Source organism: Rana temporaria, chromosome 1 (assembly GCF_905171775.1).
Source record: "Rana temporaria chromosome 1, aRanTem1.1, whole genome shotgun sequence".
Classification (NCBI taxonomy): domain Eukaryota; kingdom Metazoa; phylum Chordata; class Amphibia; order Anura; family Ranidae; genus Rana; species Rana temporaria.
The window spans coordinates 654,880,751-654,905,717 of NC_053489.1; the positions used below are offsets into that span (position 1 = coordinate 654,880,751).

The following is a 24,967-nucleotide window of genomic DNA, read 5'->3' on the forward strand; positions in this document are numbered from 1 at the left end:
CTTCAGCTCCTGTGACCCGATCGCGGGACACCGGCGGTGATCGGGTCTGCGGGTCCCGCGGGCGCGGTCATGGAGCTTCGGACCGGGGCGCGAGCGCGCCAACGACCCACGGCTGGGCACTTAAAGGGCAATGTACCTGTACCCAGCCGTGCCATTCTGCCAACGTATATAGGCGTTAGGCAGTCCTCAAGTGGCTAGACTGCTGAACCTAACTGGTGCTGGTACAGCATCTGTACCAAAATTCTGGGAGTGAGACTTTCATGTTTTCTTAGATATTTGCTGCACATGTGGGGATTTCAGAGAACACAATGGGGGAGATTTACTAAAACTGGTGCACACCTGCACCAGATTCTGTATGCACCAGTTTTAGTAATTTTCCCTCAATGTTTCTTACTATATAGCATTTTAGCTGATAATGTGTTCATTGTGTAAAAATTGCCTCAATTGTTTTTCCTCTGCAGGTTCCTGTGAACTGTGAGTCCCATCTACTAACCAATGGCCTGTCAGAGACACTTGCTGTTCCTGCTCCTGGTTCTGTTTGCAGTCAGTACACAGCTGTCCCACGGCCAGCACTGGTCCCATGGGTGGTACCCAGGAGGCAAGAGGGAGTTGGACATGCCTGCTTCTCCAGAGGTATATTAATGACGAATTGTTTTCTAGCTATAGGTTTTCGACATATATATGGCTAAGACGCCATTTTTGCAGTATTGGCTCGGGTAGTGGGGGCTGTATTTCTTACATGCGGAGGTTCCCTTGAGGACACTGCTAGTAAGGAAGCAGGTATTAGGGAATAGTTGATTATTTGTTGTTTTCATTTCCTAGTACCCGGTACATTCTGGGGCTGTAATGTTTTGTCCACTGGATTGGACCAATAATAACATTCCAGATACAATATAAGGTCACCTTAGGGATATATACGAGACAGTTTTGGCTTCTTCCCCCTGATGGTGCAGTCTTTGCAGATTTGTTATCATGAATGAACATTTGTGTCAGCATGGATCCTGAAGAAGCTTTCTCTGATCATGAAACGCGTTGATTTGTTGCACTAGATGATAATTATTCTTACCTAGAATCTAATATCAATTTGGTTTTAAATAAGCAAAATATTGTGCTTTTATACACAGTGCATCCGTAAAGTATATACACCGCTTCATTTTTTCCACATTTTCTTATGTTACAGCCCTATTCCAAAATGTATTAAAATCATTATTTTCCTCAAAATTCTACAAACAATACTCCATAATGATAACAGGAAACAAGTTTAACCACTTAAGCCCCGGACCAATATGCTGCTAAATGCCCAAAGGCGTTTTTACAATTCAGCACTGCGTCGCTTTAACAGACAATTGCGCGCTCGTGCGACGTGGCTCCCAAACAAAATTGGCGTCCTTTTTTCCCCACAAATAGAGCTTTCTTTTGGTGATATTTTATCACCTCTGCGGTTTTCATTTTTTGCGCTATAAACAAAAATAGAGCGACAATTTTGAAAAAAATTCAATATTTTTTACTTTTTGCTGTAATAAATATCCCCCAAAAACATATATAAAAATTATTTTTTTCCTCAGTTTAGGCCGATACGTATTCTTCTACCTATTTTTGGTAAAAAAAAATCACAATAAGCATTTATCGGTTGGTTTGCGCAAAATTTATAGCGTTTACAAAATAGGGGATAGTTTTATTTATTTTTTTTACTACTATTGGCGGCGATCAACGATTTTTTTCGTGACTGCGACATTATGGCGGACACTTTGGACAATTTTGACACATTTTTGGGACCATTGTCATTTTCACAGCAAAAATGCATTTAAATTGCATTGTTTATTGTGAAAATGACAGTTGTAGTTTGGGAGTTAACCACAGGGGGCGCTGTAGGAGTTAGGGTTCACCTAGTGTGTGTTTACAACTGTAGGGGGGTGTGGCTGTAGGACTGACGTCATCGATCGATCGAGTTTCCCTATAAAAGGGATGACTCGATCGATGCAGCCGCCACAGTGAAGCACGGGGAAGCCGTGTTTACATACGACTCCCCCCGTTCTTCAGCTCCGGGGAGCGATCGCGACAGAGCGGCTATAAACGAATAGCCACGCCGTCGTCCCGGATCCCAACCCGCGGAAAGGCAAGGACGTACCTGTACGGCCATTTGCCTGTACGTGCCATTCTGTGGACGTACATATACATGCAGCGGTCGGGAAGTGGTTAAAAATGTACATAAGTATTCACAACTTTTGCACAATACTTTGGTGAAGCTCCTTTGGCACCAATTACAGCCCCGAGTCTTTCTGAGTATGATACTACAAGCTTGGCACACCTATTTTTTGGGCAGTTTCTCCCATTCTTCTTTGCAGGACCTCTCAAGCTCCATCAGGTTGCATAGGGAGTATCGTGCACAGCCATTTTCAGATCTCTCCAGAGATGTTCACTCGGTTTCAAGTTTGGGCTCTGGCTGGGCCACTCAAAGACATTCACAGAGTTGTCCCGTAGCCACTCCTTTGTTATCTTGGCTGTGTGCCTAGGGTCATTGTCCTTCGCCCCAGTCTTAGGTCCAGAGCGCTCTGAAGCAGGTTTTCATCAAGGATGTCTCTGTACATTGCTGCATTCATCTTTCCCTCGATCCTGACTAGTCTCCAAGTTCTTGCCGCTGAAAAACATCCCCACAGCATGATGCTGTCACCATCCATGCTTCACAGTAGGGACGGTATTGGCCAGGTGATGAGAGGTGCCTGGTTTCCTTCAGACATGACGCTTGCCATTCAGGCCAAAAAGTTCAATCGTTGTTTCCTCAGACCAGAGAATTGTATTTCTCTTGGTTGGAATCCTTCAGGTGCCCTTTGGCAAACACCAGGTGACTGTCATGTGCCTTTTACTGAGGAGTGGCTTCCGTCTTCCCACTCCACCATACAGGCCTGATTGGTGGAGTGCTGCAGAGATGGATGTTCTTCTGGAAGGTTCTCCTCTCTCCACAGAGAATCTCTAGAGCTCTGGCAGAGTCACTATCGGGTTCATGGTCACCTCCCTGAATAAGGCCCTTCTCCCCAATCGCTCAGTTTGGCCGGGCGGCCCGTTCTAGGAAGAGTTCTGGAGGTTCCAAACTTCTTCCATTTACGGATGATGGAGGTCACTGTGCTTATTGGGACCTTCAATGCTGCAGACATTTGTCTGTACCCTTCCTCAGATCTGTGCCTCCATACAATCCTGTCTCAGAGATCTACAGACAATTGGACTTCATTGCTTGGTTTGTGCTCTGACATGCACTGTTAACTGTGGGACTTTATATAGACAGGTGTGTGCCTTTCCAAATTATGTCCAATCAACTGAATTTACCACAGGTGGACTCCAATTAAGTTGTAGAAACATCTCAAGGATGATCAGTGGAAACGGGATGGATGCACCTGAGTTTAACCCTTTCATGCCTATGCCTATGTATGACATTTGGTGTTTACAAGTTAAAATCCATATTTTTGGCTAGAAAATTACTTAGAACCCCCAAACATTATATATATATTTTTAGCAGAGAATCTAGAGAATAAAATGGCGATTGTTGCAATATTTTATGTCATACGGTATTTGTGCGGCGGTGTTTTAAACACAACTTTTTGGGAAAAATTTACTTTCATGAATTTTAAAAAAATGAAAAAGTAAAATTAGCCCAATTTTTTTGCATAATGTGAAAGATGATGTTATGCCGAGTAAATAGATACCAAGCATGACACGCTTTATAATTGCACGCACTCGTGGAATGGCGACAAACTACGGTAACTAAAAATCTCCATAGGCGACGCTTTAAACTTTTTTTACGGTTACCAGGTTAGAGTTACAGAGTAGGCCTAGTGCTATAATTATTGCTCTCGCTCTTACGATCGCGGCGATACCTCACATGTGTTATTTGAACACCGTTTTCATATGCGGGCGCGACTTCCATATGCGCTTTCTTTGCTGCGCAAGCTCGCGGGGAGGGGGGCGCTTTAAAAAATTTTTTTTTTGTTTTCTTATTTATTTATTTATTTTTTCTAATATTACATTTTTTTTTTTTTTTTTTTTTACATTTTGATCACTTTTATTGCTGTCACAAGGAATGTAAACATCCCTTGTGACAGCAATAGGTCGTGACAGGTACTCTTTATGGAGGGATCGGGGGTCTAAAAGACCTCCGAGCCCTCCTTTGCACTTCAAAGTATTCAGATCGCCGAAAACGGCGATTCTGAATACTGTGTACTTTTTTAAATCCGGCGCCATTGGCAGCCGAGAAACCCGGAAGTGACGTCATGACGCCGCTTCCGTGGTTTCAATGCGCACACTGAATCAAAGCCGTTTACGGCTTTGTTTCAGAGCGCGCCGAGACGCTGGAGGCGCCGGATCGTGGATCGGGTCTCCCGGTGGGACGGGAGGCCCGGTCAGAGCGGCGAGAGGCGGCGGGAGGGGGGGGATGTCCCCTCCCGCTCCTCCGGCATAACAACCGAGCGGCTTTTAGCCGCATCGGTTGTTATGTTTGGAAAGCCGATCGCCCGCTCTAAACAACGGTACCGGGATGATGCCTGCGGCTGCAGGCATCATCCCGGTACAACCCCTGAAAGCCGAGGACGCATATATGCGTACGCTCGGCGTGAAAGGGTTAAATTAGAGTACCATGGCAAAGGCTGTGAATACTTATGTGCATGTGATTGTTTCGTTTTTTATTTTGAATATATTTGCAAAGATTTCAAACCAACTTTTTTCGGTGTGGTAAATTTGGTGTTATCGCTCTCACTCTCTCATGCTGGTCACTGGAATTTCAACATGACACCTCATGGCAAAGAACTCTCTGAGGATCTGAAAAAAAGAATTGTTGCTCTACATAAAGATGGCCTAGGCTATGAGAAGATTGGCAAGACCCTGAAACTGAGCTGCAGCACGGTGGCTAAGATCATACAGCGGTTTAACAGGACAGGTTCAATTCAAAACAGGTCTCACCATGGCCGATCAAAGAAGTTGAGTGCACATGCTCAGCGTCATATCCAGAGGTTGTCTTTGGGAAATAGACGTATGAGTGCTGCCAGCATTGCTTCAGAGGTTGAAGGGGTGGGGGGTCAGCTTGTCAGTGCTCAGACCATATGCCGCACACTGCATCAAATTGGTCTGCATGGCTGTCGTCCCAAAAGGAAGCCTCTTCTGAAGATGATGCAGAAAAAAGCCTGCAAACAGTTTTCTGAAGGCAAGCAGACTAAGGACATGGATTACTGGAACCATGTCCTATGGTCTGATAACACCAAGATAAACATATTTGGTTCAGATGGTGTCACTCGTGTGTGCCGGCAACCAGGTGAGGAGACAAAGACAAGTGTGTCTGGCCTACAGTCAAGCATGGTGGTGGGAGTGTCATGGTTTGTGGCTGCATGAGTGCTGCCAGCACTGGGGAGCTACAGTTCATTGAGGGAACCATGAATGGCAACATGTACTGTGACATACTGAAGCGGAGCATGATCCCCTCCCTTCGAAGACTGGGCCACAGGGCAGTATTCCAACATGATAACGACCCCAAACACACATCCAAGATGACCACTGCCTTGCTAAAGAAGCTGACAGTAAAGGTGATGGACTGGCCAAGCATGTCTCCAGACCTAAACCCTATTGAGCATCTGTCGGGGCATCCTCAAACAGAAGGTGAAGGAGCGTAAGGTCTCTAACATCCACCAGGTCTGTGATGTCATCATGGAGGAGTGGAAGAGACTCCAGTGGCAACCTGTAAAGCTCTGGTGAACTCCATTCCCAAGAGGGTTAAGGCAGTGCTGGAAAATAATGGTGGCCACACAAAATATTGACACTTTGGGCCCAATGTGGACATTTTCACTTAGGGGTGTACTCACTTTTATAGCCAGTGGTTTAGACATTAATGGCTGTGTGTTGAGTTATTTTGAGGGGACAGCAAATTTACACTGTTATACAAGCTGTACACTCACTACTTTACATTGTAGCAAAGTGTCCTATATTTTATTTAAGCCTCAAAGTCACTTTAACACTCATCAACACAAAACGAAATTGAAAGACTGTAGTTGAAGTCAACACAAAATGTATAAAATTAATCTTAAATGTGTCCAAAATGCAAAGGCGATAACACACGGCAACCGAGCACATCTGGAGTAAATGTAGCATTACAGGTACATCTGTTACAAAGAACGGGTCATTAGCGGCTCAGTTAATGCACGCCTGATAAATTACCTATTTGGAAGGTTCTCTGCCTAGAAGGGCTGATGATATTCAGAAGCAGTTTGTGCTTTGATCTTTAACGCATTAAAGGGAAGTGTAGTGGCATTTTTAGTGAACTCATATTCTAGATATTTTGACAGTCCAACTCCGGACTTCAGGCTCCCTCCTCCCCCAGGGGACCCCCAATGATGTCCTTTTATTACCTTTTTTTATATATCTTTAGGCCAGGCACATGACAAACAGGGTCCTCTTCTTCTTCAGTCTTCTTGCTGTTGGGTGGTCCTGGATGATACTGAGAGTAGTGCTGACATCAGGGCCATATTTAAGGCAGGGCAAAAGGGGCTGCTGCTTTGGGCCCTGCCATTGTTGTGGGATCCAACACAGCTGCCTCATACTTGCCAACTATCCCAGTTTAAATTCCCTTGTCCCTTGAAGTTTTAGTCATGTGCTGTGTCCTGATATCTCAGTGTGAATTGCTGCTACTAATGCTGCCCAGCTCTGCCCTATTGTTGTGTACCGATGACTCACCTACAGACCCTGGCCCGGATTCACATACATTGGCGCATATTTATGCTGCCGTAGCGTATCTTCTTTACGCTACGCCGACGCAGCGCAGAGAGGCAAGCACTGAATTCACAAAGCACTTGCCACCAAATCTGCACTGGGTTTCTTATGCATAAGTCGTCGTAAGTGGAAGTCCCGTAGACGCATCCAGTGCGCATGCTCAGAATCACGTCGGAACTACTCCCTAAGATACGCCGGATCACTGCCTACGACGTGAACCTAACCTACGCCTAGTCATATTCACGTACAACGTAAACGACAAAAGATACGATGGCTTGTGTTCCCTGGTCCATACCTTTGCATGGGTTGCGCCTCATATATGGGGAATAACTTTACGCCAGACGTACGACTTACGCAAACCGCGTATATTATGCGCCGGGCGCAAGTACGTTCGTGAATCAACGTATCTCCCTCATTTCCATATTTGAATAGGAAATCAATGGGAGTGCCACATGCGTCCAGCGTAAATATGCACCCATGATATGCCGGCGTACGTTGGTCGGATGAAGCCTATTTTTAGGCGTATCTCAGTTTGTGGGCACGGCGCACAGATACGATGGCGCATATTTGCACTTACGCGGCGTATCTCGAGATACGTCAGCGCAAGTGCTTTGTGAATCTGGGCCCCTGTGTTTACATGTAAATAACGGGAGCATTCATATGTAAATAAAGGCAGTATTCATATGTATATCATGCCCCTCTGAAGTGAAGAGATGATGCTATAACCTCTAGCAACCAATCAGTCAGCAGTATTACTGTACAGTAATCTCTATTTATTTATTTATTAAAATTCTTAAAAGTACAAAAAAAGTACAAAACGCAGTCAGTTACCCGTAGGCCTCGATGCGCCGAGAACAACAATACAGCAACAACCAAAAAAACACACACAGGCAGCGGAACAGATCAAATTTAAAATAGTAGCAGATCAAAGAACTATAAAAACCTATGTAATTCCATAGGCTAGACTGAAAAGCTCAGTTTTTAAAAGCTTCCTGAACTTAAAAAGATCATTCTCAAGCCTTAATTTTAGAGGCAGGGAGTTCCAAAACTGTGCTCCCTGGACCGCACTCGTCCTCCCTCCGCATTTTTTCTTACGAAATTTAGGAATCACCAAAGTTTCCAAATTAGCCGACCTTAAGGTACGGTTGGGCACATACTTGGTGAATTTTTCCTGCAGGTACACTGGCCCCTTGCCATGGGTAGCCCTGTGCACCATGCATCCAGTCTTAAACAGAACCCGTTCCTTCACGGGTAGCCAATGCAGGGCACTCAGCGATGGCGTGATGTGGTCACGACGACCAACACCCGTGAGTAGCCTCGCAGCGGCATTCTGAATAAGCTGTAATTTGTGCATGATGTTATTAGGTAAACCCAGGTACAAAGCATTACAATAATCTAATCGACTTCCAATAATGGCATTGACCATGGAGATCTTATGCGAATCTTCAATGAAGCGAAAAGTCGACCTCAGGAGTTTCAAGTGGAAGTGACAAGAACTCACCACCTGGTTTACCTGTGGTCGTAGCGTCAATCTCTCGTCCAAGATGATTCCCAAATCCCTGACCTGGGTGACTGGCACTGGTACCGATGAAAACGAGTCCGGCCAGGTAGCAACCAATTAACAAGAAATCATGTGCTGTAACCTCTAGCAACTAATCAGTGAGCCATAATGTGTGCTGTAGCCTCTAGCAACCAGTCAGTAAGTGGTAATGATATGCTGTAACCTCTGGCAACCAATCGCAATCGCTGCCTGATCTGATACAGTAAACTGATTTTAAGTCTAGATGATATTTATTGTATGTCTCAGAGCAGGTGGAGGGTAAAATTGCATGGGGGGGGGGGGGGCAAGAATTTTTTTTGCCCAGGGTCCAATCAACATTAACCAGTTCCCTACCGAGCCATAATAATATGACGTCGGCAGGAACTGTCTGTCCTTCAGAGTGCGATGTCCGCCGGGCACCCGCGATTGCCGGCAATCACGGCAGGAGTGTGGATCTGTGTGTGTAAACACACAGATCCACCTCCTGTCAGAGGTGAGGAGACCGATGTGTGTTCCCAGAACAGAGGAACACAGATCGGTCTCCTCCCCTTGTGAGACCCTCCCCCCTACAGTTATGCCCTGTACACACGATCGGTTCATCCAATGAAAACGGTCTGATGGATTTTTTCATCAGATATCCGATGAAGCTGACTTTCATCAGTCTTGCCTACACACCATCAGTTAAAAAACCGATCGTGTCAGAACGCGGTGACGTAAAACACAACGTGCTGAGAAAAAAGAAGTTCAATGCTTCCAAGCATGCGTCGACTTGATTCTGAGCATGCGTGGGTTTTTAACCGATGGACGTGCCTACATACGATTGTTTTTTTCTATCAGTTTTTTTAACCATCAGATAATTTTAAAACAAGTTCCTAGTTTTTTCACCGATGGATAAAAAACCGATGGTGCCCCCACACGATCGGTTCGTCTGATGAAAACGGTCCGTTTTCATCAGACAAACTGATCATGTGTACGCGGCATTACAAAATCACTCCCAGGGAACATATTAACCCCTTCAGCGCCCCCTAGTGTTAACCCCTTCCCTACCAGTCACATTTACACAGTAATCAGTGCAGTTGTATAGCACTAATCGCTGTATAAATGTGAATGGTCCCAAAAATATGTCAAAAGTGTCCGATATGTCCGCCGCAATGTCACGGTCACAAAAAAAAACGCAGATCGCCGCAATTACTAGTAAAAAAATAAAATAAATAAAAATGCCATAAATCTATCCCCTATTTTGTAGACGCTATAACTTTTGCGCAAACCAATCAATATTCGTTTATTGCAATTTTTTTTTACCAAAAATATGTAGAAGAATACGTATCGGTCTAAACTGAGGAAAACATTTTTATTTATTTTTTTAAATGTTGATATTTATTAAATCAAAAAGTAAAATATATGGTGTTTTTTCAAAATTGTTGCTCTTCTTTTGTTTATAGCGCAAAAAAAAAAACGCAGAGATGATCAAAAACCACCAAAAGAAAGCTCTATTTGTGGGATAAACATAAAGATTTAATTTGGGTACAGTGTTGCATGACCGCGCAATTGTCATTCAAAGTGCAACAGCGCTGAAAACTAAAAATTGGTCTGGGCAAGAAGGGGGTGAAAATGCCCGGTACGGAAGGGGTTAAAGACGGCCCTGGCTGACATGATGATATCAGAGCAGCTCTTTTCATTTTGACAGTTAGTGCAGGGTGCCATCTTCGGGGGCTGGGTCATAACACCCTGTATTCTCAGTCTGTGCCGTTTGACCCGGAAGACTAAGAACGTCTTGTGGTGAAGAAGAGGGAAGTGGAGCTTTATGGTGGAGAAAGGGGGCAGTAGGCAGGTGGATGGGGTGGTAGCAAGGAGGGAGAGCAGCTTGCAGTTGGAATGGTCCATTAGCAATGAGGAAGGGAAGGGGGGGTCATTCATGATTCGGAGTCTAGTTTTCACGTGGTGAGATGGACTAAGAGAGAGCAGTATTTTTGGGTGTGTGGAAAGTCTATCCAATAGCAGCAGGTTTTTCAGATTTTTTCAGGAGATCCTCCATTTGCATGGTTTTATTGAATCTTGAGGCTTACGTGTTCTACCACGAGTTGCAATGTTGGGGATAATCAGGGATGATTTGGAATCTAGTTTTCAGGTGGTGTGATGGAATAGGAGAGCAGTACTTCAGAGTATGTCAAAAGTCTATCCATTGATACCATATTTTTCATATTGTATCGCTACCCCCGCAGGAGCCGCTGATTTGTTGTTGGGATCGGCATATTGAGTTACCTTAAAGTGGAGGTTCACCCTATAAAAAATTTCTAAGACTAGATCCAGCCCAGTTCTGCCTATAAAATGACACTGACCTTTTTTTTTTTTTTCCCTGTAGATAGCGTTTAGCCGTTTAATTCATCGCAGGCTTCCGGGTAGGGAATCCCGCGGGAGTGGGCGTTCCTATCGACATGCCAATTGATTGACATGATAAACGACGGCGCACACATCGGGTCACGACTTCCCGAAGGAAGCTTGGGTCGGCTCGGCTCTATTCGGCGCCTGCGCACCGGCGCCGAATAGAGCCGAGCCGACCCGAGCTACCTTCGGGAAGTCGTGACGCGCTGTGTGCGCCGTCGTTTGGCATGTCGATAGGAACGCCCACTCCCGCGGGATTCCCTACCTGGAAGCCGCGATGAATTACACGGCTAAACGCTATCTACGGAGGAAAAAAAAAAAAAGGTCAGTGTCATTTTATAGGCAGAACTGGGCTGGATCTAGTCTTAGAAATTTTTTATAGGGTGAACCTCCACTTTAATGTGGTCTAGGAGTGCAGTTGGAGAATCAGGGTAGTAAGCGAAGGTCCAGACAATGAATAAAGGGTTTTCCAATGCTTTATTTCGAACATCAACATCAAATAGGAAGAAAAGGTTGATGAAGAAGAAAAGAGAACCTTGCAGTATCAGGCCTGGATATGAACCGAGCAGTCCTGCTCTCAGTAGTATCAGACAGCCGAGGTGTCACTTTAGATTCGCTGGGAGGTACAGATCTCTCTCACAGGCCTGGCTCTAGGGCCTCTGCCACAGGCCTATTACTTTAAGCGAACTAGATGGATGATTGGAGCGAATCCTCCCAGTAAGTTTTAGCATAGGTCACCGGATGACAGCAAAGCGTATCTGTCAGCATTCCAGTCACCAGATCCCCGATTGGTTCGTTCAAGCCATGTTGGACAGCAGTTGGCACCAGAGGGGTTCTGGCAGAGCAACTTTCCCCAGCAGCCAATCAGAGATGTTTCTCCCTCGCAAGGCATGCTGGGGAGGGGTATATCTGTGACAGGTGTCATGTGCTAACCAAGTTTTTTCGCGGGGTCTCAGTTTCCAGGTGCGGCATCCACCTTCAGGGTGCACGCAACCATGGACCCCAGCAAGGCCCACCAGGCCAGAATTGCAGTCTACATAAACCCTCATGCTGAGGTAAAAAGGGACTCCAGTGACTTACTGGGTCCCCAGTTCTATTGAGAGGATCCCAGGCTGGGTGCCGTTTGATTGGGGGGTCGGCTTGAGGGGAACCCGGAGGCAGGTTGTCCAACAGGGCTTGAACGAACCAATCGGGGATCTGATGACCGGAATGTTGACAGGTACGTTTTGCTGTCATCTGGTGACCTATGCTAAAACCTACTGGGAGGATTCACTCCGTTTAACCATCTAGCTCACCTAAAGTAATAGGCCTGTGGCAGAGGCCCTAGAGCCAGGTCTGTGAGAGAGATCTGTTCCTCCCAGCAAATCCTAAGTGACACTTCGGCTGCCAGGCTTGTGAGAGGGGTCTGTCCAGGGGCACTTTACCCACTCCAGCTAAGACCCCATTCACACCTAGGCGTTTTTACGCCTGTAGCGCTACGCCTCTGCCGCCAGAGGGCTGGAAATACATGTCCCTCTATGGAGATGGTTCACATCTCCACGCCGAACGCCGGACGCCTGTCGCCTGCGGCGTGAAAAAAGGTCCCGGACCTTTTTTTCAGGCGTCTTCGAGCGTTCGGCTAGGAGATGGCAATCATCTCCATAGAGGGGGTCATCTTGGGACACATCTAGGCGGACAATACCCGCGTTTTGTCGCCGCAAATCGCGGTACAAAACGCCGCTATTTTTACCGCGATTTGCGGCGACAAAACGCCGCGATTTCGTCCGTCTAGATGTGAATGCAGCCTAAGAGTGGCGACGAATAACAGTTTGGTACTATATTGAGCTAAGACTGCTCAATTAATATCCGGGCCTGACACTGCAAGGTTCTCCCTTTTCTTCATCAACCTGCTCTTCCCATTTGATGTTGATGTTGGCCGTGTTTGGCCTGGAATAAAGCATTGGAAAACTCTTTATTCACTGTCTGGACTTTCGCTCCCTGCTTTGTTCTTCAACTGCACCCTTACGCCACATTAAGGTAACTCAATATGCCGATCCCAAAAACAAATTAGCGGCTTCTGCGGGGGTAGCGCTACAGCTACAAATACTGCAGCTGCTGACTTTTAATATTAGGACACTTACCTGTCCTGGAGTCCAGCGCCGTCCGCAGCAGAGGATGACCGATCGCTCGTCACTCTGCTGACCCCCCGCCATCCTCGGTGATCTTCACTGCCCGGTTCCCTACGGCGCATGCGCAAGTCGCGCTACAGGGGGTCTCCAAGCTTTCTAAACAAAAGGCCAGTTTACTGTCCTTCAGACTTTAGGGGGGTAGGACTGTGCCCAGTCATAGCTGTACATCCGTTTCTTTTTAGTGGGCGAGCAGTCACGTGCGTGCGCCCGCTGCATCACGGGGGTGCCGATGCTTGTGACCGGCGGTCGCGATGACCCCCGCCCACGAGCGATCTCCGGGCACGAGAGGCAGAAGACGTCTCTGTTCTGTGAGCTTAGGAAATGCAGATTGTGAGTTCCTAATAACTAGTAACCACGATCTGTAGATTCCTCTAGGTCAGTCCCATCCCCCCTTCAGTTAGAACACACATTAGGTAACACAATTATCCCCTTCATCGCCCCCTACTGGTTAACCCCTTCCCTGGCAGTGTCATTTGCATAGTAATCAGTGCATTTTTATAGCACTGTTCGCTGTATAAATGCCAATGGTCCCAAAATAGTTACAAAAGTGTCCAATGTGTCCGCCATAATGTCGCAGTCACGATAAAAATCGCAGATCGCCGCCATTACTAGTAAAAAAAATTATAATAAAAATGCCATAAAACTACCCCCTATTTTGTAGACGCTATAACTTTTGCGCAAACCAATCAATATATGCTTATTGCTATTTTTTTTACCAATAATATGTAGAAGAATACGTATCGGCCTAAACTGAGGAAAATTTTTTTTTTTATATATTTTTGGGGGATATTTATTATAGCAAAAAGTAAAAAATATTGCTTTTTTTTTAAATTGTCGCTCTATTTTTGTTTATAGCGCAGTAGACTGTAGAGGTGATCAAATACCACCAAAAGAAAGCTCTATTTGTGGGGAAAAAAGGACGCCAATTTTGTTTGGGAGCCACGTCACACTTGTCAGTTAAAGCGACACAGTGCCGAATCGCAAAAAGTGGCCCGGTCATTTGGCAGCAAAATCATCCGGGGCTGAAGTGGTTAAAATATTAAAAAAATGACCTTGAAACTATTTCATAACCAAATACCTTCCTTGCACGTCACGTTCGGTCCACGCTGTCTCTGCTCACATCCTACACGTTACACCCTAATCAAGGGACTTCATCAGGGGGCCCTTAATATCAGTTTTAATTTTAAAGCAGATGCACTTACTGTTTAAAAAAAAACTTGTTTCTAAATATATTTTTTATTTATGAAAAAAAAAGCTCTGTCCTCCCTCTGATCTTCTGTTTTTCTCCTGGGAATTTAAGTATTTTTCATATATAAAGCTGTTATTGTGTTTCTGTATTTAGGTTTCAGAAGAAATCAAGCTGTGCGAAGGAGAGGAGTGTGCCTACCTCAGGAACCCCAGGAAAAACCTTCTAAAGAACATACTGGTAAGATACACACAGGAGCTGTGGGTGGGAAAAATGCACTCTAGGAGTAGCTGTTATATACTGCTCCAATGGAAGCTGGGGACCAGGCCTCCATGCCTGTTTCTGTTATGATGCCAATGCCATGCCCGCTTCCTACCCCACTGCAGGAGAGAAGTAACCAAAACAATAATCAAACCTTTGTAAAGTTCCTTTGCTTCATGAATTGAAGTTTCAGGCCTTTTTTCTCTTTAATGACCGGTACCGCCGTATGTTACTTTAAAGAGGAGCTTCAACCCAAGGGTTAATTTTAATTTTATAAGGAGTGGAATGATAACTTTTTTTTCAGAATTCATTACCAACATACTACCATCCCAACTTAATACCATCCAAACAAAACAACTTATTTAAGCACTTCACCCCCGGACCATTTTGCTGGTCAAAGACCGGGGCACTTTTTGCGATTCGGCACTGCGTCATTTTAACTGACAATCGTGCAACGTGGCTCCCAAACAAAATTTACATCCTTTTTTCCCCACAAATAGAGCTTTCTTTTGATGGTATTTGATCACCTCTACAATTTATTTTTTTTGCACTAAAAAAAAATAGAGCGTCAATTTTGAAAAATTCAATATTTTTTTACTTTTTGCTATAATAAATATCCCCAAAAAAATATATTGTTTCCTCAGTTTAGGCCAATACGTATTCTTCTACATCGCAATAAGCGTTTATTGATCGGTTTGCGCAAAGGTTATATCGTCTACAAAATAGGGGATAGAATTATGGCATTTTTATTAATATTTTTTTTTTTACTAGCGATTTTTATCGTAACTGCGACTTTATGGCGGACACATCAGACACCTTTGACACATTTTTGGGACCATTGTCATTTATACAGCGATCAGTGCTATAAAAATGCACTGATTACTGTGAAAATTACACCGGCAGTGAAGGGGTTAGCCACTAGGTGGCGCTGTAGGGGTTAAGTGTGCCCTAAGGGAGTGATTCTTACTGTAGGCGGGGATGGGCTATATTTCACAAGACAGTCATCACCACTTCCGAATACAGGAAACGGTGATCACTGTCATTGTCACTAGGCAGAGCGGGGAAATGCTTGTTTACGTCAGCATCTCCCCTTTCTTCCTCACCGTGAGAGGATCGTGGGTATCACCGAAGCGATTGAGTCCGCGGGACCCGCGGTCGGGCTCACGGAGCTTACGGGGGGGCGTGCGCGTCCACAATGCCGCGATCTTAAAGGGGACGTATGTATACGTCCTTCTGCCTGTCCGTGCCATGCTGTCGACGTATATAGTCGTGCACTGGTCGACAAGCACTTAAAGTCCCATGGGGCTGGTGGGGATTTTTTAGGATAATTTTGATCTTAGAGCTCCGCCAAAAAAAAAAAATTAAAAGTCAGCAGGTACAAATACTGCAGCTGCTGACTTTTAATAAATGGACACTTACCTGTCCTGGGCCCCTGCGATGTCGGCACCCGAAGCCGATTTGTCCCTCGGCTCGTGGGTGGAGGCGCCGCCATCTTTGGTAAGGGAAACAGGAAGTGAAGCCTTGCGGCTTCACTTCCTGGTTCCCTACTGCACATGCTCAAGTCGCGCTGCGCGATCCCACTGGTCCCTGCTGTCTTCTGGGACCTGTGTGTCTCCAAGAATACAGCGGGGGAGACGAAGTAGGCGCCAGGCGGTGGAGATCGCTGCCGCGACCTATGCCTGGAAGTGGGAGCAAATACCTGGATTACACAGGTATCTGCTCCCTCCTCCCCCCTGAAAGGTGCCAAATGTGACACTGAAGGGGGGGGGGTTTCGAAAAGCGGAAGCTTTATTTTTGGGTGTTACTCCGCTTTAATCCTCTCTTACCTGGACTGCTGGGCTGAGCTGAAATAGCATACTCGCCCACCCAGCAAAACCAGGGTTGTCCTGCTGTAATCCACTGCAAGTCGCTGCATTCTGGGTCCCACACTGCCATCTTCTTTGCTCTCCTCTCTACCGGGTCCTAACAGCGTATACTCTACATAGCCCAGAAGCCTCCTGGGATAGGTGTGCGCAGCCCATTGCATTAGAGTGTGCACCCCAAAGCTCAAACACATGTTTGTGTGTACGTAGTGGGTGGTGTCAGTAGTTTTTTTTATTATTTTATTTAGTATTATTTTTTACAATTTAATTTGTTTTGATTTATTTTTTAAATAGGGGGAATGTGTGGCACATGGGGTGATTAGGGTGTGCCCAGGCACACCAGGCACACCCTGTGCGCACACCTATGCCTCCTGGGATGAGTGACATAAGTATCTCAGGAGGCTTCAGGCAGGGGAGATGTCATTCTCTTCTAGGCAAGAAAAAAAGAGGCTGCACTCGCCTTAAAAAGTATCCACCATCTTATTTCTGATTATTGAACCCAGAAATTTTATTTCAGAGAGGCACACAGTAGTTGAATCCACAATAAAAAGTAATTGCGAGCATTTTGAAAAGTCTTGTCAGCAGTTGTTGCTCCACAGATGTTGCGTAGAGCCAGCAACCTCTACAAATCAATGCCAGATGCCACGGCTGTATGCCTGTATGATTTTAACTGCTCATCCAATTGCCTACAGGCATACAGGAACAGAAGAGCGGCCCTGTACAGGTTAATGGCCATTGCTGTAAGCAGCACCTGTGGACTCAGTGGTGTGGAAATAGTCTGAATTTTAGTGCTGTATACCCGAATGCATCCATCTGCATTAACTCTAAAGGGAAAAAAAAAGCCTAATAAAATAGAACGAATGCAGGCAAAGGCCTGGCAAATTCCATTTTTAATCTTGGGTCCAGACACACTTTAAGGATAGTCTTTCCTTAACTCCTTCCTGCCCACACCCCCTGGCCCTGTAAGAGCTTCCAAATGCTGGGAGGCTGGCATTCAGGTCATGTGACCCATGTGATTGGCTGTCACATGATCAGAGAGCTCCCGATCGCAAGTATATATCGAGAGCTTTCCAGTCCCCACCGGTTACTGAGCATGCAGTAGCCATGTGCAGAACGAATAAATTTTGTCTCGTTTTGATTCGTTATTTACATAAATTTGTTTAGTTAAATTAGTTTAAATTGTTTTCGAAAATTTGTTATGTTTATTCGAGTTCAGATCAATTCGTTATTTACATAAATTTGTTTTGTTAAATTTATTGAATTAATTTAAATTGTTTTTTGGAATTTGTCTTGTTTTCTCAAACTCAATTTGACCAAATTTGGAAAATCTATTTGAATTCCATTTGAAATCCATTCCAAATCAAATTCGTTCTATTTGAAATTCAAATTTCGCAAGATAGTTATATTGTTATATTCTTTTCTATTGTTTTTTTTCTACTCTATTCTTTTCTATTATTTCATTTTTAATTCTATTCTTTTCTATTCTAATCTATTCTTTTCTATTCCAATAAATTTTTTATTTATTTTCGAATTTCGGAAGAAAGTTTTATTCTTTCTATTCTATAGTTAGTTATTGTTTTTTCTATTCTATTATTTTCTCTTTGAATTCAAATGTATTCTATTTGAAATTCAAATTTTAGAAGATAGTTATATTCTTTCTAGTTTATGCTATTCTTTTTTTACTCTAATAGCTAGATTCAGGTAGGGGCATGCAACTTTAAGGCGGCGTAGCGTATCGTATTTACGCTACGCCGCCTTAAGTCAGAGAGGCAAGTACTGTATTCTCAAAGTACTTGCCTCCTAACTTACGGCGGCGTAGCGTAAATGCGGCGGGCGCAAGCGCGCCTAATTCAAAATAGGCTGAGGGGCATGTTTTATGATAATTTGGTTTGACCTAACGTGATTGACGTTTTTTTGGAACAGCGCATGCGCCGTCCGCCTACATTTCCCAGTGTGCATTGCGGCTAAGTACGCCGAACGGTCCTATTGATTTCGACGTGGACGTAAATGACGTAAATCCCTATTCACGGACGACTTACGCAAACGACGTAAAATTTTCGAAGCGGGAACGGCGGCCATACTTAACATTACTATTCCAACTATTTGATGGAAAATCTTTAGGCCTGATAATGCGTTACGTAAACGGCGTATCTGTACTGCGTCGGCCGGGCGTACGTTCATGAATAGGCGTATCTAGTGATTTACATATTCTACGCCGACCGCAATGGAAGCGCCACCTAGCGGCCAGCCCAAATATTGCACCCTAAGATAGGACGGCGCAAGCCGTCGTATCTTAGATAGGTTTAAGTGTATCTCTGTTTGAGAATACATTTAAACTTAGGTTGGCGCAGATTCCGAGTTAGGTCGGCGTATCTACTGATACGCCCACCTAACTCTATGTGAATCTAGCTATAAGGTTGACATTAAAAAATTACTTTCAAACTAAAATGACGTTAGCAGTTAGTTTGTGAATAGTTTCTGATTAAAAAAAAAATATATATATATACACAGTATATATACTTCACCAAAGATTTTACATTTGCCTGGACATTTTCTGTACTTGATGACCTCTTAGTATAATAAATGGCTTAATTTTGTTTATTTTTAGGCTGATGTCTTGGCAAGACAACTACAGAAAAAGTGACCAATTATTTAACGTAACTCCTTCCAAATCTTCGTCTTCAAGCCATGTCTACTTTAAGAACCCTACCGTCTTCTTCAGTTGGACCGCCGTCTACATTGATGATGTCATTATTCTGCTGCTGGGCACTGATCAGAATTCCGGACACTCTTTCAAAAAACTTGATTAATGTGTATGCTGATCATTTCTAAGGCCAACCCAACCAGAAACTGTTATTTTGGATCTGAATAGTTGTTGGCAAGTAATAATTATTGGCCTCTTCCCTGTTTTTTTGGAGTTGAGATTGGTAAAGATTTACTAGAATTCCCATTCCCAACCACAAAGCCAAATGATGGTGTCACGCTCTAAAAATGGTTCCGAGACAAGAGGCTCAGAAAAAAGGCTGATTCCACTCATTGGTGTACAGCCAAACCCTAGTTATCAGTTTTGGGTTGGGTTGGGTTGGCCTTCAAGAGATCTTTTTTATGTTGAATATTCAGACCAAGAATTCTGTCCCTTTCATACTTGTTTTACATCTCCAACTGGTTTCAAAACATTCTTGGCTTCAGATAATCTGTGTTCTCGGAATTGTCTTATTCCCAATAAGCTACATTTTGTATACAGTGACATTCCTGGAGTTTTAGTAATGATTTTCAATGTATTTAGCCAGGAGGCTTCATAGGACTAAATATGGAACATCAGATCTTTAAATAAAATTCCTTAGGTCGTAAGACCATCTGCCTTGTTTCTTGCATAGCTAAGAGGGAGTGGAGTATCTATGTAATTACAGATACAAGCTTATTCAGTCATGCCCTGTACACACGATCGGTTCGTCTGATGAAAACGGACCGATGGATTTTTTCATCGGATATCCGATAAAGCTGACTTTCAGCAGTCTTGCCTACACACCATCGGTTAAAAATCCAATTGTGTCCAACGCGGTGACGGAAAACACAACAACGTGCTGAGAAAGATGAAGTTCAATGCTTCCGAGCATGCGTCGACTTGATTCTGAGCATGCATGGATTTTTGACCCATGGATTTCCCCACAGACGATCGTTTTTTCCACCATAAGAAAAATTTAAAACGGGTTCTATTATTTTTCACCGATGGGAAAAAAAAACATGGGGCCCACACACGACCGGTTCGTTCGATGAAATTGGTCCATCGGTCCGTTTTCATCAGACGAACCGATCGTGTGTACAGGGCATAAGACAGCATGAGGACCACTGATGAAAAGTGTTAGTAATTCACTGAAATTAATCAGTAATTACCTTTTAACTGGACTCTCTTAACCACTTGCTTACTGGCCACTTAGGGCCAGATTCACGTAGACTAGCGGCGGCGTAACGTATCGTAGATACGTTACGCCGCCACAAATTTTTAACGCAAGTGCCTGATTCACAGAGCACTTGCAATGAAAACCTACGCCGGCGGCCTCCAGCGTAAGCCCGCGTAATTTAAATGGGCGTGTGCCATTTAAATTAGGCGCGCTCCCGCGCCGGACCTACTGCGCATGCTCCGTTTCGAAATTCCCGCGTGCTTTGCGCGCCGTGACGTAATTTTTTCGAACGGCGACGCGCGTATCGTAATTCCGTATTCCCGGATGGCTTACGCAAACAACGTTATTTTTTAAATTTCGACGCGGGAACGACGGCCATACTTTATACAGCAATACGTTTGCTGTGTAAAGTTAAGGCACCAAAAATGACGACTAACTTTGCGACGGGAAACTAGACTAGCGGCAACGTATTGTTTATTGTTTATTGCTTATTGCTTGTATAGCGTAGAATCACCCGAAGGTATCGAAACGCTTCCAGACCTTAACAATTCACAACAGGACCGAGTGTTACAGGCATAAATTAACATAGTAACAATATAAAATATGTACCACAATTAAAATCAAATAATAAAACAACAATATAACACCATAAAACCAATACAGTACAAAACCATAGAAATCACATAAGACCAAAAGAGAGACAACACACAATTCCCAACAGATCTAGCAGTGCTTCCCGCCAGAATGACCCTAACCTCACTCTTCCTATCAATCTGCCTCTGCCCACAGATAGGTTTTTAGATCCCTCCTGAATGTGGGTAGGTCAGGACTCTGTCTAAGACTTAGGGGAAGTAGATTCCATTCTCTCGGGCCAAGGACAGAAAAAGCCCTGCCCCCCCATTTTTTCAGCTGACTCTTTGGCTGTTCCAAACGGAATTGGCAGCTCCATCTAAGGGAGCGGCCAGTAACATGTCTATTCAATTTCTCACATAGATAGGCGGGTCCTAGCCCGTGAAACGCTTTAAAAACAAGTGTTAGAATTTTAAAACGCACCCTCTGACCAACTGGCAGCCAATGCAGGGCAGCCTGATGTCTCGCGGTGGGGCAGTGGCCTCTGAGATTTAATGCAAGCCTTACCGCCTGATTCTGGACTTTTTGAAGTCTCCTAATCTGGACTTGAGGCAGTCCAGCCAGGAGACCATTACAATAGTCCAGATGTGGAAGGACCAGAGCGCGCACTACCGAGATCCTCTCCAGATCTGACAGAAAAGGCAAAATGCGGTAAAGAAGCCGCATCTTAAAATGGCAGGTCTTGACAACCTGACCGACATAGGGGATTAGCGTCAAGTCGCTGTCAATTAGGACCCCTAGTGTCCCCACCGTGTCGGCCGTCCGGTAGCGAACGCGAAAATCCGTTGTGAATCGCCGTAACTCCTAATTTGCATACCCGACGCTGGTTTACGACGCGAACTCCCCCCAGCGGCGGCCGCGGTACTGCATCCTAAGATCTGACAGTGTAAAACAATTACACCTGTCGGATCTTATGGATATCTATGCGTAACTGATTCTATGAATCAGTCGCATAGATAGAAACAGAGATACGACGGCGTATCAGGAGATACGCCGTTGTATCTCTTTTGTGAATCTGGCCCTTAAACCCCCTTCCTGCCCAGACCAATTTTCAGCTTTCAGCACTGTGATGATTGGAATGACAATTGCGTGATCGTGCGACGTGGCTCCCAAACAAAACTGGCGTCCTTTTTTCCAACAAATAGTTTTCTTTTAGTGGTATTTGATCACCTATGCGGTTTTTATTTTTGCGCTATAAACATAAATAAAGCGACAGTTTTGAAAAAAAAGCAATATTTTTTACTTTTTGCTATAATAAATATCCCCAAAAATATTAAAAAAAAAAAAAAAATTTCCCCTCATTTTAGGCCGATACGTATTCTACATATTTTTAATAAAAAAAATTGCAATGAGCATTTATTGATTGGTTTGCGCAAAAGTTATAGCATCTACAAAATAGGGGATAGATTTATGACATTTTTTTTTTACTAGTTATGGCAGCGATCTGCGATTTTTGTCAGGACTGCGATATTGTGGTGGACATATCGGACACTTTTGACACATTTTTGGGACCATTCACATTTATACAGCGATCAGTGCTATAAATATGCACTGATTACTGTATAAATGTGACTGGCAGAAAAGGGGTTAACCTGTAGGGGGCGATCAAGGGGTTAATGTGTTCCCTGGGAGTGATTCTTACTGTAGGGGAGGGGACTGACTAGGGGAGGTGACCGATGGTGTGTCCCTATGTACAAGTTACTTATAAGTACCGGTGCTGTTTGAAATTTATTGGGAAATCAGAGTGTACAGACTCTGATTCTGATTTTCAATTCTACAAAGGGTCTCTGTTTCAGCTGGGCTGTACTGTGGGCTCATTCTGTTGTTCCCGGGGTGCTATACCACCCCGGGGCATGCGCCGTAGACATCGGCGCTGTCTGTCTTGGAAATATCTCCTTATCTCTCCTCTGGCCTCACAACCAGCTCCCCTGGCATGCCTCAGCCAGTGATCCACTGTGGTCCACTCACCGACCTTCTCCTGCCCCAAGTCCATAATGAAGAACTTTAACTGGACACACGTTCCGACAGCTTCTCCCTCTGTTCCAGGATACTCCATCCATGACCGTGTAAGGATGGAGCTTCCTCCCAGCTCTCCCATGCTCCTCCTCTAGGCCTCTCCCCTTCCAGATTTGGGCGGGGCTCCTGCTGCTGCCTAGTGCTCTATTCTCCAAATCTCCCGGCTGACAACTCCTCCCCAGTGGGCGGGGACCTGAGCTTATATGGGAGGCCTGCCAATTCCAATTGGGGATTGGTCAGGGCTCATCACATGCGCTCCCTGCAGCTCCAGTCCTGTGCCCCGCCCCTCTTCCAGATCATTCTCCCTGGAAGCAGGGAAGGCACCCCAGAACTAAAGCACCGGTGGTCACACCCATTTCTACACTAACCACTCCCTGCCCCCAGATCAAAACAAGCAGGCCTAGCCTGAAGCATAGGCCTGCCTAAATTTACCTGCACTGACAGTTCTCCTTACAAAAATCCTATTCTAGCACCTACCTATGGTAGAGGGTGCTATACATATATATATAGGCACACCTGTATATACAGAGGGTAAAATAAGTAAAAGGTAAATATATTTCTAAAGGTGCTATTGACATAAATTGTTCACCACATGTCGGAAACAACCCATGCAATCCATACATTCAAAGAAACCAAAACAAATAAGTACAGCAATTCAGAAAAGGGAATGTGCAAATAGGCATATAAAGCCAAGACACCAGCTGAAATCTATCAGTAGTGAGAAAGCAATCCTGCCCCTTGCCGGTGCAAATTATTACCATCTAGTAAAGTCTCAATTGATGGTTTTTAAAAAGGTGTTTCATTACCAAGGTGTCAAACAAGAAACATCTTATGATGGGTAAAAGCAAAGAGCTCTCTCAAGACCTTCACAACCAAAACATACTGATGGCATTGGTTACAGAAGGATTTTTAAACTTCTGAATGTTCCAGTGAGCACTGTTGGGGCCATAATCCAGAAGTGGAAAGAACATAATTTCACCATAAACCGGCCATGAGCAGGTGCTGCTTGCAAGATTTCTGACAGAGGAGTGAAAAGAATTATGAGAAGATTTGTCCAAGAGCCAAGGACCAATTGTGGAGAGCTTCAGAAAAACCTGGAATTAGCAGGTACAAAGAAAATAAAGCAATGCACTCAACCGCCATGGCCTGTATTCACGCTCACCAAACAAGACTCCATTCCTGAAGAAAAAAAATGTTGAAGCTCATTGAAAGTTTTCTGCACAACATTTAGATAAGCCTGTGAAATACGGGGAGAATATAGTCTGGTCAGATGATCCCAATATTGAACTCTTTGGATGCCAATTATGTTTGGAGGTCAAATGGCACTGCACATCACCCCAAATACCAACAGTGAAGTTTGGAGGTGGGAACATCATGGTGTGGGGCTGTTTTTCAGCATATGGTACTGGCAAACTTCATATCATTGAAGGATGAATGGAAAAATGCACCAAGACATTCAAAAAATCTAAGAAAAGATAGAAACCTGCTGCCATCTATCAGGATGATGAAGATGAAACGAAGGTGAACATTTCAGAAAGACAATGGGCCAGATCCACAAACGAATTACGCCGGCGTATCTATGGATACGCTGCGTAATTTCAAAGTTCCCCCGTCGTATGTTTGCTTTGTATACACAAAACAAGATACGACTGAATGAGGGATCGATCCGACAGGCGTACGTCTTAGTACGCCGTCGGATCGTAGGTGCATATTTACGCTGGCCGCTAGGTGGTGTTTCCGTCGAATTCCGCGTCGAGTATGCAAATTAGCTAGATACGGCGATCCACGTTCAGCCGGCGCATTTTTTTACGTTGTTTCCGTAAGGCTTTTTTCGGCGTATAGTTACCCCTGCTATATGAGGCGTATACTATGTTAAGTATGGCTGTCGTTCCCGCGTCAAATTTTTAAAATGTTACGTAGTTTGCGTAAATCGTTTGCGAATAGGGATTTGCGTAGAATGACGTCACCGTCGTAAGCATTGGCTTGTTGCGGGTTAATTTCGAGCATGCCCACTGAGATACCCCCACGGACGGCGTATGCGCAGTTAAAAAAAAACGTAATTTACGTCACGTCAAGACGTATTAACATAAAACACGCCCCCATCACAGCCATTTGAATTGCGCGCCCTTACGCCGTCTAAGTTACGCTACGCTGCCGTAACTTACGGCGGAAATTCTTTCAGGATACAAAAAAAAACCTGTAAATTACGGCGGCGTAGCGTATCAGAGATACACTACGCCGGATGGAGGAATGCGCCAGGGTACGTGGATCTGGCC

At 44.6% G+C, this 24,967-nt stretch overlaps 1 protein-coding gene across 2 annotated transcripts in view; it reads left to right on the forward strand.

Annotated features, from left to right (window-relative positions):
* The window catches only part of LOC120924542 (progonadoliberin-2), a 72,566-nt gene extending 53,069 nt beyond the window's left edge, over positions 1–19,497 (forward strand). For both annotated transcript variants that reach the window (XM_040335508.1, XM_040335507.1), the window contains exons 2-4: positions 462–633; positions 14,177–14,260; positions 18,752–19,497. In XM_040335508.1, the coding sequence (XP_040191442.1) occupies positions 496–633; positions 14,177–14,260; positions 18,752–18,787 (258 nt within the window). In that variant the 5' untranslated portion in view covers positions 462–495 and the 3' untranslated portion in view covers positions 18,788–19,497. The remainder of the gene's footprint in view (positions 1–461; positions 634–14,176; positions 14,261–18,751) is intronic.
* Positions 19,498–24,967: the final 5,470 nt, after the last annotated feature.